At 41.0% G+C, this 16,262-nt stretch overlaps 1 protein-coding gene across 1 annotated transcript in view; it reads right to left on the bottom strand.

The window, feature by feature from the left end:
• Nucleotides 1-1,417: 1,417 nt before the first annotated feature.
• The window catches only part of PLCXD2 (phosphatidylinositol specific phospholipase C X domain containing 2), a 48,214-nt gene continuing 33,369 nt past the window's right edge, over nt 1,418-16,262 (bottom strand). The window contains exons 3-4 of the mRNA XM_033133544.1: nt 13,385-13,626; nt 1,418-6,633 (exon numbers count right to left, since the gene is read on the bottom strand). Coding sequence (XP_032989435.1) covers nt 6,474-6,633; nt 13,385-13,626 — 402 coding nt within the window. The 3' untranslated portion in view covers nt 1,418-6,473. The remainder of the gene's footprint in view (nt 6,634-13,384; nt 13,627-16,262) is intronic.

The following is a 16,262-nucleotide window of genomic DNA, read 5'->3' as shown; positions in this document are numbered from 1 at the left end:
AGCAGTCCAATAATCAAATATCCTTACAAACAAAGGAGAAGTGCCTGCTAAAGTGTTATATTTATTACTAGGTTTCAGCTTATGTAGGTAGTTCAAACCAAATACAAGAAGAGACATCATATCTATTGAACTTTTTTCACAGTCAAAATGAGGTAATCTGGCTTTACAATGTTTTAGTTTGGATTAAGCAGTATAATCCAGGTTACAAGACGGAGAGAGATATATTTGAACAATTATTTCCTAGGGGGAAAAAAGCCAAGTGAAATGTGTATGAATAAGATAACTATGCCACAAAATATATTTCTGAGTATCAAGTAGCATCTATGCAAAATTTAAATTCTAACCTTAAAATTGGTATAATTTGTTATTATTTACTTAATTTAGCAAACAGCATGCACTGTAATATAAAACAAGCATAGAGGATAAAATATAATATCTAATAAAGCATTTTCAGATTCACATATCAACTGAATTGACCGAGACTTATTTTCACTATGACAGTATCTGTTGAGCAGTCCTCCCTTTTCCGAGGTTTCGCTTTTTGCGATTTTAGTTACCCACAGTCAACCACAGTCCAAAAATATTAAATGTAAAACCCAGAAATAAGAAATTCATAAGTTTTAAATTGCACACCATTCTGAGAAGAGTGATGAAATCTCTGCTGTCCTGCCCTTTGTCCAGCGTCTCCACACTGCATCTGCTCCCAGACCACCGTCACTTAGTAGCCATCTAGGTTATCAGATAGACTGCTGTGGCATCACAGTGCTTGTGTTTGAGTGACCCCTATTTTCCTTAATAATGGCCCCAAAGCGCAAGAGTAGTGATGCTTGCAATTCAGATATGCCAAAGCGAAGCCGTAAAGTACTTCTTTTAGTTGAAAATGTGTTCGTGTATAAGACAAAACGCAGTATACATAAGGTTCAGTACTATCCATGGTTTCAAACATCCAATGAGGGTCTTAGAATATATCCCCCATGGATCGGGGGGAACTACTGTTTTTTCTAATTGCTGATCAGTGAGCTTAAATATTATAGTTGGCTTACCCACAATACATATCTGCATATACAATACAATAATGCATACAATCTGTATGTAATACTTATTAATTGGGGTGCAAATTAGTAAGTATAATAGCAGCAAGGTACCACTGTCTCTAGAATATGTACTAAGATTTATTATATTGATATTATAGATTCATGACTGAAGTGTTATTAGTGGTATAAACTAATAACAACTGTAAAACTGCAAATGTACAAAGCTACCAAAGGCCTATTTGACTTTTCAAAGTACTGTGCTTCTCATTGGGCTCCAAGCTTGTGAGTAAGGCCCTGCTATCTGAATAAAGTACTGGCCCCAAATTCGGGGTTCCAATCAGGTATAGTTCTAGTGACTAGGTGGGAGTGGGGCGGGGGCAAAGGGCAAAAAAACACTGTGATAAGAGGGTGTTTGTACATTATCCAATGTATGTGCCTTTTATTGTATGTTCTGCCAGCATCCTGTGATTAACAGTAATCAGCAGATGCAAAAGCATGACCAGGAGACTAGAGAGAAACTGGTATCCTAGGAAGGAGAAGACAAAGAATGAGATGGAAAATGTCTCTCCACTATTGGTGGGGCCTCAGCAGACTATGGGATTGAATTCCCAGTGAAGAGAAGAAAAATATTTCATCCAAACTACGTGCTTTAGAAATGGATTTCAAAAGTGGTAAGAACAAGTTTTGCTGGAGAAAAGACTAGAATACTATATCCACTGCAGAATAGAGAGAGTTGCCTTATTTTCACCATGTCTAAGACTGCTGTTTCAACAATATCAAGAGCATTGTGCACTGTGTTCTGTGGGTTAGGACCAACTCATTGATATACTTAACGTGAGTGTCACTATTTCTAGTAGGAAGTTGGAGAAGCCAAAGGATAAGGAGATAGTGGATCCCTTGGGGCAGTAAAGAGCTGTTCAGTATCATTTAGAATTAAGGGTAAAGTTTCCAGCCAAATCACTTATCACCCAAGTAGTTCACTCCGGTGTGACCCAAGACAACATTTGTGGGTGACAAAGGCGTGGTGGCAAATACTAGGAAGCAGTCTGAGGCCAAGGGCCATGGTGTACTGGAAAGCTGGTGGAATGCAGAGGGACAATCATGTTGTATGCCATACAAAACAAACTTCCTGTCAGTTTGGAGTTTCATGTTATTCATTTCTATTCGTTTCTTCTGGTCATAACATGACTATTTGGCTTGTGTTTGGGAAAGCCCAGCTCTCAGGGGCTCTCAGACATGTCAGCAGGTTTCTTTCAGCCCTGCTCATCTCACTATATGTATCACTGACAGCTCCAGTGTTGGACAAGTTCTGGGATCCTACACCACACCTTTGAGACATGAACCCAAATAGCATTTCTCCACCAATGCCACATAGGGAAGAATGACCACAACTGTACGTTCCCTTAACATAAGGCATTTAACCTCAGCCTCAGGGACCTGATATTTTGGGGAGCTGGTTGACCATGGTTTGCAACACAGCAGTAAAGTGGCAGATTGCATCTTTATTCCAGACAAAAGAACCAAGGCAGAGTTAGCACACGGTCACTTCCTTGCTCAGCCAGGGAGGGGTGTTCTTGCGGCTGTGCCCCATTCACTAACATTTTCTGTTTCCCAGTAAAAATCTGCAATTAGCCCATAAAGAACATTACAAAACTTCAACTGTGGCACAGACTAATTCTGTCAGATGGTCTGAATTTGTATAGCCCTTTTGCTTCCCAGGAAATCAGGTGGTTTCATCTCAGTCTTCATCTCTTCTGTTTCTCCACCGTTAGCTTTGCGCTAAGCCTTCTGGCTGGGTTGTAATGTCTCTGTGGGGAGCACTTTCTTACGGTCAGATTCAGAAAAACAGAAATAGAAAATCCTGTCACACCACAAAACTGCATTTAATTCCAGAATGCTCCACCACATTACCTTCTTGAACAGAAACATGAACTTTGTAATGTGACTATGAGGTCACGAAAGAAGAACTAGGGTTGATCCTTACCTGGGCTCAGATCTTGTGCTTTTCTTTGAATTTATATACAATTCTTGTTTCGGACTGTGACTTAACTGCTCTCAAGAATTCAGGGGACTGGGCTGAGCACTAAGGAACATAACTGAATTTATGTTACAGGCTAACACAACAAATATATTTTTTGGCATGATCTTTTAGATCTGACATTAATCTAAAATTTAATCCTCAAGAATTTCTCATTCCATCAATTCTACCATGATCTCTCTCTCCAATCCTAAGTGTATCTTCTGTATCCATGAAACCACCGTGGTAACTCTAATAAGCTCCAAGTTTAAGCTTTTAAACACTGCTCTAATCTTTAACTGAAACCTGTGATGGTCCCCTTTGCCACAACACCATGGAAATGTGGCCAGGGAGCTCATGAAAAACTCAAGTCTACTTTTCAGAATAACTATGGCCCCAAATCCTAAAGCCTTTTATGGCTCAATCAAGTAGTGTTTTAGCTGATCTTGAAGTTAACTCTGAGCGAATATGATAGCCTTGTTTAATCTGAAAGGTCCCCAGAGCTGTGAGAATAAGCAACGTGGTTGGCTCACCGTTTTTATTGTTGGCAGTTGTGAATTGAGTCACAGAACTAAAGTCTGTTTTGCCTCTGTCCCATCACTGCGTCTCTTATTTGGCTTTAGGTCAAGGAGCAGACTGCACACATCTCTTACAATATGTTGAGCAACTCTTTCTTGAGGCAAAGGTTCTGCCAGTTCGAGGGTGTTTATAAAGGGTGAATTATAAATAGTCCTCCTTCTAACTCCCAGAACTCCAGCACAGAATTTCAAAACGTTAGCCAGACTGGCAACCCAAAGCAGCATGAAGGAGTGAGCACCGGTACTCGCCACGCAGAGCAGGACTCCATGCATCTGACCTTGGTAACGGTTTCCTGTGCTTTTTGTGTTATGCTCTATGACTTTTCTCTTATCATGCAAACACTGAGGTGCACTGAAATGGTACAGCCCAAGCGCAATTACATATTTTAAAACTAAAGGAGAAAATCAAGTAAACATTTCACTGAACAGTCAGCAGCCCTTGGGTGTCACTGGCATCCTGTGCAGGTACCTGTCACACCCCTGGCCTCATAGCACCAAGCACCTGGTCAAAGCTGAGGCTCCAATAAAACAGAGAAGAATTCTCCTCTTGCCTCCTTATCTCTTTGCCAAGTAACAACAGGTTAAAGAAGGGAACCAATCTAGTCCCCAGCAATTAACCAAGAGTTAAAAGTAAGACCAAACTGAAACAATAACAACAAATAAAACCCTGAGGGTAGGCCAGGGATTTCAGAGCTTGTCACTGGAGTTTAATATTAGAATTGAAGGAAAATCGAGAAAGTGAGGGCACTCACTTTCTTACTCTTTTCCAGAGAAGACCCTAAAGACTTGAGAATAAAATCCCAGAAACCTCTTTGGAGAGGGGTTCAAATGCAAGAGAATGAAGTTAAACCAGATTTCCCACAGGTGTTTGTGTTGTGACCTCCTCGAGCGGTGGAAGGTAAAGATCAGGCTTAAGTCACTTTACGGAGAGTAAGGGTTGGAAGACCAAGAGTTGGGGGTGTGCATGTGCTTTGACTAGCTCCCCTAGGATAACCCCCACTGCAGGCAACATGGAAATCCAGCTATGAACATTGAAGAATAGACATGGGAAGCTATTGGGAGGTCGTCCAACGAGCGTTATCCATGTTATATCCATCCAGGATTCCATGTTTATCTTTCCTCCTTAAGCTGACACTTCCTTAGGGATTTTCGGACAGTTCTGAGGAGCATCGAGACGCACACGTTCCCGTGCCCAGTTTTCTTTCTAGTTCCTTCATTTCAACCATCTTATGGAGGGTCTTCCTCAAAAACTGAGAGTTCCTTATGGCCCATTTCATCTGCCCCAGTGCGTGGCTTGGGAGTGGCTTCTCAGACCTGGACCACACCACACACGAACACTGCTCCCTACGTGAATGGAGAACCAGGACATGTATAGCAGAGTCAGAGGTCACTCACAGTCCTGAGATGCATGGTCCTGCTGAGGGAGAAGACCATGGCAGCATCCGGCCTGGTGAGAAAAGTTCAGGAAGCTCCTTTGTGAGTGCTCTTGAGGTAAGAAGCACTGAAGATACTTAATCTACAAATAAATAAATGAATAAATAAATAAAAACACAAGAGGGCTCTTTATAGATAGGCACCTCTTATCAAGAAAGAAAAAAAAATCCCCTCTTGAGTTTCAAAGCCTTCATGCAGTGGTGATTAGTGGGCTCTAAAGAGCCTGCAGAACGTAGAACGATCAAGACATAAGCTGGAAATGTTCCAACACTGCGTATTTCTCACTTGATGACACACAAGTCATCTTAAATGTCCCCGAGGTAGTCTTGTTTACAAGGAGTTACAGAATGGCTCCAAACCCACTGGGAGCCTCCTCCTTAAATCCATTGCACTTTCCCATGCATCCTGTGTCTGCCTCCACACTGTCGCGGACGAGGTACCTTCCATTAGCGATGTGTGTCACAGCAGAGACCCGAGTTCTGGGTAGACAACAGTGAAATGCAATTCTAAGATCTGGCGTGAGGATCCCACTCCAAAGAGGACTTTGCCAAAATGATGCAGGTGCTTACCTGACAGCCATTTTGGGAAAAACTGCAGAATAAAATAAAAAATAAAAAAAAAATCCAGCATGCAACAAACATGCATGTCTATGTCTTGTTGGGCCCCACATTGAAAAGATCTCCCATCATTGTTCCTTTCACTTTTAAGAAAGGAACCAAATACATAGAAAGGAATCAGGGTTTTAAAACAGGGAAACACATTTCTGACATCAAGGAGAGTACGCGCTCTTTATCTAAAGAATGAAGTTGACCAGTGTACCAAGCACAAGCTATGTAAGAGCAGCTTGTGGCTGAAATACCTTGGTGATAAATGTCTCACTCTCTCAGGGAAGAAGTGGTGGCATTCAACATATCTAGAGAGAACTGGTGTTTGACCCTTTCTCCCCTCAAGCCTCTAGGTTGATGTAGACCACAGGGTAGTCTACACCTGCGATGAGCCATTCTCTTGATCAGGAATACCTTTCAGGTTCAGTCTTCTCACTGAGCCAAACACAGCATCCTGGAAGACAACAGGGAACTACGCCACTTAGGGGACACTCAGTACCCTAATGGAACTTGGAGACCCCATTTCCATATTACATTCAACATCATAAGCCATCGGGGAGCTCCTGACCTTGATCACATGAAACACACTTTCTTCCCTCGGACTTAAGTTTTTCAAAAGTCTCATTTGGGTAAAAGGCAATTAAAAGCTCTGTAATTTTATCCAAATGGCTCTGTGAGTAGGGAAAAAAAGATGCCCTCCTCTTCTTACTTCACCATCACTTCCCAAAGGCCATCCTAACAGAAAACCCTTCAGAACTCTAGCCTGGATCAACAAATTCAACATTAAGTTAAATAAAAAATTAAATCAGCATTTAGCCAAAGCTCTATCCTCCTGTAGGAGGTCATTCAATTCAATGACAGTCGTGGCAAAGTCCACCAGGTCCACGAAGTCAGATGTGATGATGTTGACACCCATGGCTCCAGGCTTCTGTGTTTTTACCCAGTCTAGGATGGCAGGAAGATTCCTATACAGAGGAAAATTTGAGAAGAAGAGAAAACAGACAGTAGAGTTTAGAAAGACTCCTCCAGAAATGGAAATAAAACATTTCTGTCAATGTAACAAAAGTATCTCAATAAAAGCAAGAGCTCTCAGAAGTTTGTCCATTTGAGCTCCATATCTCTTTCAGGGATGAAGTGGTAGCTAGCCTATCAGAGAAGTGTACTTTCACGGTTTCTGTGCTGGAAGAGATTATTGGACCCAAGGGCCAAAGAGATCCATGTCAACAGGACCTTGAAAAACCAAGGTGAAGAGCCTACTTATTAACAGGTTCATTAATTTTTTATCATAAATGTTTTTATCATGAAAATTTTCAAACATATTGCAACACAAAAGAAATTTACAGTAAGTATCTCCACCATCTAGATTCTGCCACTAACATTTTACTATACTTGCTTATCAACATATCTATCTATCAATCCATCACTCTATCCTTCCATCAATACATCTTATATTTTTCACAAATTCCAACTGCAAATATCTACACAAATCCCCTAAATACCTCAGAATGCAAACCATTAACAAGGGTTCCATATTTGTTTTCAGTTTTTCTTTTGACATAAAGTTTATATCATTAAAGTGCACAAATCTTAAGTGTACACTAGCTGAGTTTTGACAAAGGTATACACATAAGTCATACCCTTATCAAGGTATAGAAAATTAGCAGCACCCCACAAATTCCTGCGTGCTCCTTTGCCTTTAATCCCTGACCCATCCTCCCATAGGCAACTATCTATCTATCTATCTATATCTATATCTATATCTCTCCACAGATTAAATTTGCATGCTCTAAAACATCATATAAGCCATACAATATATATTCTTGTGTGTTAGGTTCTTTCATTCAGCATTACAGTTTTGAAATTCACCCATGTTGTTGCATGCATCAGTACTTTGCTCTTTTTTTTAATCACTGAATAATATTCCATTGTATGAATATACTGGAATTTGTTTGTCTCTTTTCCTATTGATGGATAAGATAAACAGGATATTTTCAGTTTGGGGATATTATGAATAAAACTGTTATGGACGTTCTTAAAAAGTTTTTTAGTGGACATTTATTTTCATTTCTCTTGGATAAATACCAAGCAGTGAAATTGCTTTATTATGTGGTTGGTTTACATTTAGTTTCATAAGAAATTTCTAGATCTTTTCCCAAAGAAGTCATTCCATCGCACTTTCCCATCAACAGAGTATGAGAGTTCCGGCTGCTTCACATCCTCTCTAAAATTTGGTGCTATCAATCTTTTTAATTTTAGACATTCTAGTGGGTGTGTAAAAAGATCTCATAGTGTTTTAATTTGCATTTTTCTGGTGACTAATGACAATGAGCAATTTGTCAGGTACTTATTGGGCATTTGTGTACCTTATTTGGGATGTATTTCTTCGATTTTTTTTACCCATTCTTTCTTTTTTTTCTTTTCCTTTTAATTGTTGAGTTGTAGAAGTTGTTTATGTATTCTGGATACTAGTCTTTTGTCAGATATAGTTTTTGATATTATATCCCAGCCTGAACTTGCATATTAATTTTTTCACTGGTATATTTTAGTGAGTTGAATTTCTTCATTTTGATGGAGTCTAATGTATCAATATTTTCTTTCATAGTTTCTGTGACTGATCTAAGAAACTTTTCCCTGCTCCCAAGTCACAAGGTCTTTTCTTCTAAATGCTTTATGGTTTTAGCTTTTAGGTTTAGTTCTCAGATCCATCTCAAGTTAATTTTTATATATGGTGTGAAGTAGGGGTCAAGGTGCACATTTTCCATGTAGATTCCAGCAGCGTATGTGGCTTCTTAATAGACCAGTGCTTACTCCGTTGTCCCACAAACACAGTCTGCCAGTACCTTTTTATAATTTGAGGGCTTTTCTATGTGATGGCTAGAATGTTTTGTGCATAGAAGCTCACAACTTAGTAACATAAACAATGATGATGATTCTATGACCCTTTCTACATTAGTAGTAAGAGAAAAATACCAAAGGATGGGGTGGGGGGGTGTAGAGAGGAGGGAGGTATGAAGTGTCCTCACAGGTTTGCATCATGGTAAAAATAGCTCACTAAATACTCGATAAGTTGAAACTCTGTTAAGGAAGTCACAAAATAGGGCTTATGTTTTGGTCAAAGGTATTGGAGATTTTTTAGGAAAAAATTTGCTCTGGGCCAAAATTTAAAATAAGCAAAGTTTATTATCTCAATAGGCTCCTTACTCTCACGTTGGTAACTCTTTTGGGTTGTCATCGTCTTTCCTTTTCTTCTTCGAAGCTGCCCTCCTTTCTTTGAATACACATCCTGACTTCTCAGTCTTCTCCTAGACAACCCATCACGGCCTTGGTACAATTTTTCCCTCTCTTCTTTCTTCCCCTCTTATCATGACAATTATAATCAGTCCTGGGTCTCCTACCTCACTCTATAATCGGCCATGGGCTAAAATGCATCTCATAAATCAATTTGCATTTTTATATCGATAGCTGATTATGACTTAATAGACTACCATCACAGGGTACTTCCATTTTTAACTGGGACTCCTGAAGACATGATAACCTCAATTTGACCTTATTCAACTCATTCAATTTCTCTGTGCCTCAGTCTCTCCCCCTGTAAAATGGGAATAATAATATCTACTTCATAGAGATTTTTTTGGGAATTAAATAAATTCATGTAAAGTGCTTAGAACCATGCTGGGGATCCAGTAAGCACTATATAAGTGTTTGGCAGAAGAGAAGGACTCATAAATGGTAGAGTGTGAGGTAGACATTTGGGGGATGAGGGTAAAAAACTTTCCTAAAGTGGTTAGCCACACTCTGCAGCCTAGGTGACAAAATGTGGTGGTCTGAGAACGAAGGGCTGCAAAGACAGTCTCGTCTTGGAGAGAGAGACCTGGAATGCACAATGGTTCACATGAAGGCCACAGCAGTTCTGATCCACTCAAGACTAAAAAAATTGCTAGTCAGTATTTAAGTATGAAATGCAGGCGCCATCTTCTGGTCACCATGGGAAAATGAAAACTAAAGGCTTGGTGGCAACTCCAGCTGACTCCAGAAAGAGCAAACCTCTGGGGATCCCTGGAGCCTGAGCAGAGAAATGTGGGAAAGGCGTGCACCTGCGGTCTCCGGTCACAAAGAGCTCTGTGTCGGCTTCGGGTTGCATATGTCAACTTTCTCCAAGGCAAGGATCAAATAACCAGGATTACGTACAAAGAAAGGGAAATGTAGAACCCACTGTGAGGAGGAGCCACTTATTTTCTTTACTCCTGGCATTCACCAAACTGAGAGATCAGTGCAGAAGGCTGAGCCAGATACTGCTGACAGGCCAGGAAGCACCAAATCCTAAGGGCTGCAGAGCAGGTTAGGAACTTCCTTTTGCCTTGGAGGCTCACTCCTCCGTTTCTGGGTTTCCTTACAAGTAGGGATGACATGCCTATTTTGTGCCAGGTACTGTGGTAGGCTTTTTCATGTTAAGAGTCTATATTTTATGTGGTATTAGTTACCCCATTTCACTGGTGAGAAAACTTTAGCACACTTGTCAAAGGCCACTCTGTTGAGAAGAGACTGCACTGGTTTGCTATGGCTGCCATAAGAAAATGCCAGACTGGTGGCTTACACAACAGAATTTTATTTTCTCACAGTTCTGGAGTTTAGAAGTCCAAGATCAAGGTGTCGGCAGGTTTGGTTTCTTGTGAGGTCTCTTTCCTTGGCTTGCTGATGGCACCTTCTCACTGTGTCCTCACATGGTCTTTCCTCTGTGCACACGCATCCCTGTCGTCTTTCTGTGTGTCCAAATTTCCTCTTCTCATAAGGACACTGATCGGATTGGATTAGGGTCCATCCTAGCAGCCTTATTTTAACTTAATTACCTCTTTTTTGGCCCTATGCCCAAATATAGTTGCATTCTAGGTACTGGGGGTTTAGGCTTCAACACGTGAATTTTCAGGGAACACAGTTCGGTCCAAACAAGGACCGAGTTAGGCTTCAATTTCAGGCCTCTGATTTCAGTCTGGGTCCCCTTCTACAGTCCCATGGCTGCTCTGTCCTCAAGCTGAAGCGAAACTTACTTTCATTTGATTTTGGTGGGCGTGCAAGGTTTCTAAGAATCTGGGGAAAAGTCATAGAAATTCAGTCAGAACGTCTATTCATCACTACCTTTTAGGGTGATGAACCAAGGCGAATAAGATCTCAGGTATGAAATTCACTTGAGTTAGGGGGGTTAACTCTCTACTGAGAAAACCAGCTCTACATTTGTCGGAAAATATACCTTTGTTTTCTCTTGGTTAAGCTGATAAGGAGTGCCCAGGAGCAGTTTGACAGCACCCCTGTATGCCTGAGTTAGGACAGACCTTCTGGGTGTTGGCATTCAGGGGAAGGCCCTGTGACAACTGCTTCTTTCTTATGCTTGTTCAATAGCTCAGAGGAAATGACAGCCACACATTGTGCTAGTGTTCGGGAACAAACTCTTAAACAAATTTCTCTCTTCTGTTGATGTGGAAACCCGGAAATGCAGGCGGCATCCTTGTAATATTCTTGTGACCAGGAGGAGTCGAGATGCCTGTGTATCTTTCCAATCTTGGAGGCATCTGCTTGCTACCAGTGGCACAGAAAGGAAGAGGTCTCTGAACTGTGCTATATCAAGTCAGTGTTGAACACTGAAAAGCGTAATAGTCTGGCAATCAGAAGCCCAGAGTTGAGACATATTATTGAATTTTACCAGCTATGTGGGTCTCGGTCACTGAACCTTATCTGAATTGGGGACGATAATGTACTCTAGACAGTGTGCCCTCCTAGAGGCTGGCTTAATTTAAGAATCAAATGAAATCATCTGCAGGAGGGGACTGCATATTCAGAATGCAGTATACAGATATAACTTATCCTTATTTTTAAATAATACCATCTTCCTTATTAGTGCAGTTCTCTGCACAGACTTTTATAAGTGTCATGCAGGGTGACATGCGGGGTCTCTGGTCCCGCTAACCGCACAAGAATGCAGGATATGGTGAGGCCAAAAAGGAACACCCACAGAGCCACAGATAGGGGAGTCATACTACTATATTTTCGCTGGAGGCTGGGCCGGAGACACAGGAAACAGGATCTACATGATCTGCAATCTGCGGTCCACTTCTCTGCCAACCAACCAACCCCACTTGCTAGCTGCAATCCGCCATGCTAACTGCAATTCGCACTTGCTAGCTCAGCCACCATCCGCTGCCAGCATAGCCACTGCAATTATATTAGTGGCCAATGGCTCACTGGTTACAGCTGACAGGCAACTAGCCACAGCTGATGGCCATCTGATCACAGTTGATGGCCATTTACTACCTGAGCCAGCACCTTTCCACGTGAGGCCGAGAGCCTGGAAACTGCACTCCTGGCTCTGTCCCCACAAATAGTGATTTTTCACTTTTTTTTTCTTTCTAGAAATTTATGTTTATTTTTTCTGATAGACTGTAAGTTCCATGAGGGCAGAGACTACATTAGTTACCTGGTATCTTTGGACTTAGCTCGTCCTAGGTATTCAATATTTGTTAAATAAATACATAAATACATAAATAAATAATGTTAAGCTACGAATTTACCAAAGGCATGAGGAAAATAGCATGGATACAGGAACATGTATTATAAAACAAGAAAGTTTATAATTCTGGATGATCTTTCAGAGATCTATGACTGGTTTATGAAATGCTCCTTTCCAAGGTCAGTACAAGTAATTCAGTGAAGACTTAGTGGAGCCACACAAAAAGGGGTTTCTGGTTTTGTTCATGGCAACATCACCAGGAGCTCTCCCTGAGAAAGAGAAGTTCAGGTTTGTTATCTAAACTCCTGCCAGCTGAACTCCTGCTATCTGAAGTCATGCTATCCAAATTTAGAGCCAAACAGACAGGGACATGCTTTTGAATGAAACTTTCACTCTCTGAACTCTGGTGCTCACCACCTGGAACTCAGGAACCAAAGTGATTCTTGTAAATACTCCGTCTTACCCAAGCATATTATCTTCCTCAGTGTGGATTGCAAGGAAGGCCCTATCATCCAACTGTATTTATAACAGTCCCTTTACACATAGACAGACATAAACATGTACGTGTGCATGTACACAGACACAGGCATGCACATATATACAAGGCATTTTTTTTCTTGACAACACCTATCGTCTACTGGTGTCCAGGATAAAGGATATCACCTAATCCAAAATCCCGATGCTTCTCCTACATGACTGTGCAGTCAGGTTTGAGTCGACTCTGAGAAAGTATTTGAAGCTATGGCATGGTGGATGGCATCCTAAGCTGTTTCTTAGGACTCGTTGCTACTATGGGAGGGAGAAGAACACCCCAAATCCTTGCAGGCCATCTCTGAATCCCTAGTACCTTGCACAACAGTCTCACTTAACGCTTCTTAGGGGAGTACTTGGGCCAGCGGCAAGGGCAAGAACACAGTGGGAACACGCGCTGGAATTGGCTTAAAATGCTTTGCTTTAGTATCAAAATTTAGAGTGCACTTAGGGTATAATATGTACATTTTAATAAAGTATTTAGAGATCCTCTGGCCACAGTTAATGCAAGCCACCTCAAACGAATGTTTTTAAAATATAAGGTATTTTGTTTTGCTGTTATTTTAAATCTCCAAACTATATGGTTTTACCGCTGTTTGTTCAGAAGAGAACTCAGGTAAATTTTTTTTCTAATTTTTTTTATTTTTTAAAAACACCTTACTTGTGAGATGGAAGCAAATTCTTACCTGTGAACCAGAGTGTTCTTGAGGCCTCCAACCAGGCCTCGGGCAATGGTCTTCACTCTGGGGGTGAGAATCGCCTGGGAGACGTGGAAGGTGCCACTCGGGTCTCGCTCACTCAGAGTGGTCTCCAGGAAGAGGATTAGTTTGTGCACACTTGTGGTATTGGCCCAGGGCGCTGGGATCTTCTTTCCCGGCCACAGGAAGGGGTATTGCTTGTAGAAGGGACAGTGATAGAAAATAAGGACCTGAAACATTCAAAACAGAAAAGGGAGAGCAATTCAGGAAGGAGCTGCATATTAATTCCTTGGCTTTATGCTGATTGAGAGGACAAAAGGCAAACAAATATAAACATGTGGAAATTCAAGAATAGTTATATATACTTTTAGAAACATCAATAAGCAAAGATTTAAGTACTTGTATATGTCTAGCTTGAAGATTCTTTATTTTTGTCATGAACACCTTTGGAAGGATGGCAAAATCCTAAATCCCTTCTCGGACTATGATTTAAATAAATGCATAAAATAAAATAGACAGGATTACACAGGAAATCAATGAGATGGAAATAGACCTATCAATATGTTCATTGAATTTGCAATAAATTAATGTTTGTGCTCGTAAGTACATTAAATAAAAATATTTTGTGGCAAGTCGAACAAGTTCCATAATTTTGAATTAATGATGCGTGTACAAATGATATTTCAAGTTATCTGCAGTCACTGAAATGTGCTATGGAAATATCTGTGATTTCTATAGGGACCAAGTTACAGGTAGGGCCAATACTGCTAAGTGTGCCTGCCTGCACTTGTCATCTATGAGTATATTAATTTTCAGTTAAAGTCTAGTGAGAATAAATATGCAGTTTTTCCCATCCAAATTCACAGACTTCTGAAATTCTTTGGACCCCAAGTGGAGAACCCCTGCAGCTACAAGTTATGACTCAGATGCTCACAAAATTGACACTTAGCTCTTGGAGTTGAGATCAACACATTGAACTAATTTGGGAGTACATAGATTTTCAATTGAGCGTGCTGACTCTGAATGAAATAACCTTTCCCAGAAGAGAGCAGGAGCAAGCTACTTAAGGAAGGGGAGATTTCCAGGAGGTGATGGGTCTCCACAGGGATCTCTCAGGATGGTGATGATTTTGAAAATAATTAGCGAGCTACATCTCCAGCATTAATTAGTTTCTGAGAGGCAGCTGAGGGATGGGGAATTGCTATTTTGATTGTCCCAATTCAGAACTCTGCTGCTTAGGTTTCCAGAAGTAATATATTTTTCCCCCCTCCAGGCACCAGTGATCTCTATCTGAATGTCCAACGGGTGTGTTTACACTCCCTGGACTGCAATCCTCAAATAGCTGGCCCAGAGCATAATCCTCCAGACACCCAAGAAGGAAGGCTCTAAATGTGTCTTGTTTCCAGTGTGCTTTTAGCTCTTAACTAAAGTGCCTGACCAACTGCTCCAGGAGGCCTAGAGGTAGGGAGTTCCAGGCTTGAAGCACTGAACAAGCTACTAATAGTTGTTCTTGTTTTTAATGGTTTTGCGTAACGTCTGACCTACTGCTAATGATGTGTGTGGTAAACACGTGTGTTAATGAGGTTAATGACAGGCTCACTCTAAGCAGATTGTCTGGGAGATTGGGGAGGATTTCCTGCTGGCGGTGTAATTGGCTGGTTTGGAAGGCTGGGGTTTCTAGCATACATAAGTGAGGAAAGCTGGCCTGTGAAATGGAGCTTGGGGGTGGGGGGGGGATGTGTGATCCCCCGACAGGGCCTGTCTGACCATCTCCCGTGCTGCCTGGCCCCTGGGCAGAGTGTCAGGGGATGAGAGGATGGTGCCGTTCTTTCCTCTGCCTTGGAAAAGATGCAAAAAGTACAAATTATACAAAAGGAGTTTGTTTTATGCCTTTCCTCAAGAGCCTTCTTGAGCAATCTGATCCTATAGGTTACATGGAGAATTTCTGTTTACAGTAGGCTAGCAAACCAACTCTTATTCTACTCAATTCCAGGGGCAGAAACTCTTGTCCAGGGCCTGTGTTCTGTATCTGCTGCCCCATCTCACTCTGCTGTATTTTTCTCTGAAATACTCTCCCCTCCTGGCTCAGCAATTTACATCCATTCAGTTCTTTTCCTTGAGACTCAGATTTAAAATCTCATTTCCTTTGAGAATTATTGACCTCTTATTTTGATCGTTCCTTTCCTGGAGGCCCCTGGGATATAGATTTATACTATGTACTATTTTTTTAATTAATTGATTACAAAATGCCTTTCATTGTATAGTACAGTTGAGGCAGTTTTATCTTGCAATTGTGTATCAATTGTTCTGTATTTTATCAGTATTATGTATTTTTACCTTCTCAGTAAGATTCTAAATACTGCCAATCTGTAGATTAAGTTTTCTAACTCATTGTGCCTTGAAAATCCATAATTACCAATGTACAAATATGTACCTGTCACCTATGATGTGATTGCATGCTGAGCAAATGAAATGTGGCTGAATGGTGGTATACTTCTTGCTCTTAAATTGTAGTCATAAAACACTCAGGGTTACATGTAACTGAACAAGGCAGCTCATTACATAATGAATATTTAAAGTTTAACCACCAGTATGGTACTGCCCCAGCAGGGGGGAGATGACTGTTGGCTCTGTTTGAGATCCCTCTGTTCCACTTTTAAGAAGAGATTTGGCACGAAAAACTTTGGGAAAAGAAGGAGAATGAGGAGATACTAGAATTCAAGTTGATGACATGCTCTCTTTTTCTGATATGTCATCACATTCTCTTTCCTTATCACTTTAAGAATACTTGAGTCGCATGACACAGATTAGCGCGTACTTAAAAGCTATGATAGATGGGCCCTGTGCTACTAGAAAGTCACTGCCG

This window comes from Rhinolophus ferrumequinum, chromosome 2 (genome assembly GCF_004115265.2).
Source record: "Rhinolophus ferrumequinum isolate MPI-CBG mRhiFer1 chromosome 2, mRhiFer1_v1.p, whole genome shotgun sequence".
In the NCBI taxonomy this organism is placed as follows: Eukaryota; Metazoa; Chordata; class Mammalia; order Chiroptera; family Rhinolophidae; genus Rhinolophus; species Rhinolophus ferrumequinum.
The sequence above is the reverse complement of the archived record's forward strand: the minus strand, read 5'-3'. Positions and strand labels throughout refer to the sequence as shown.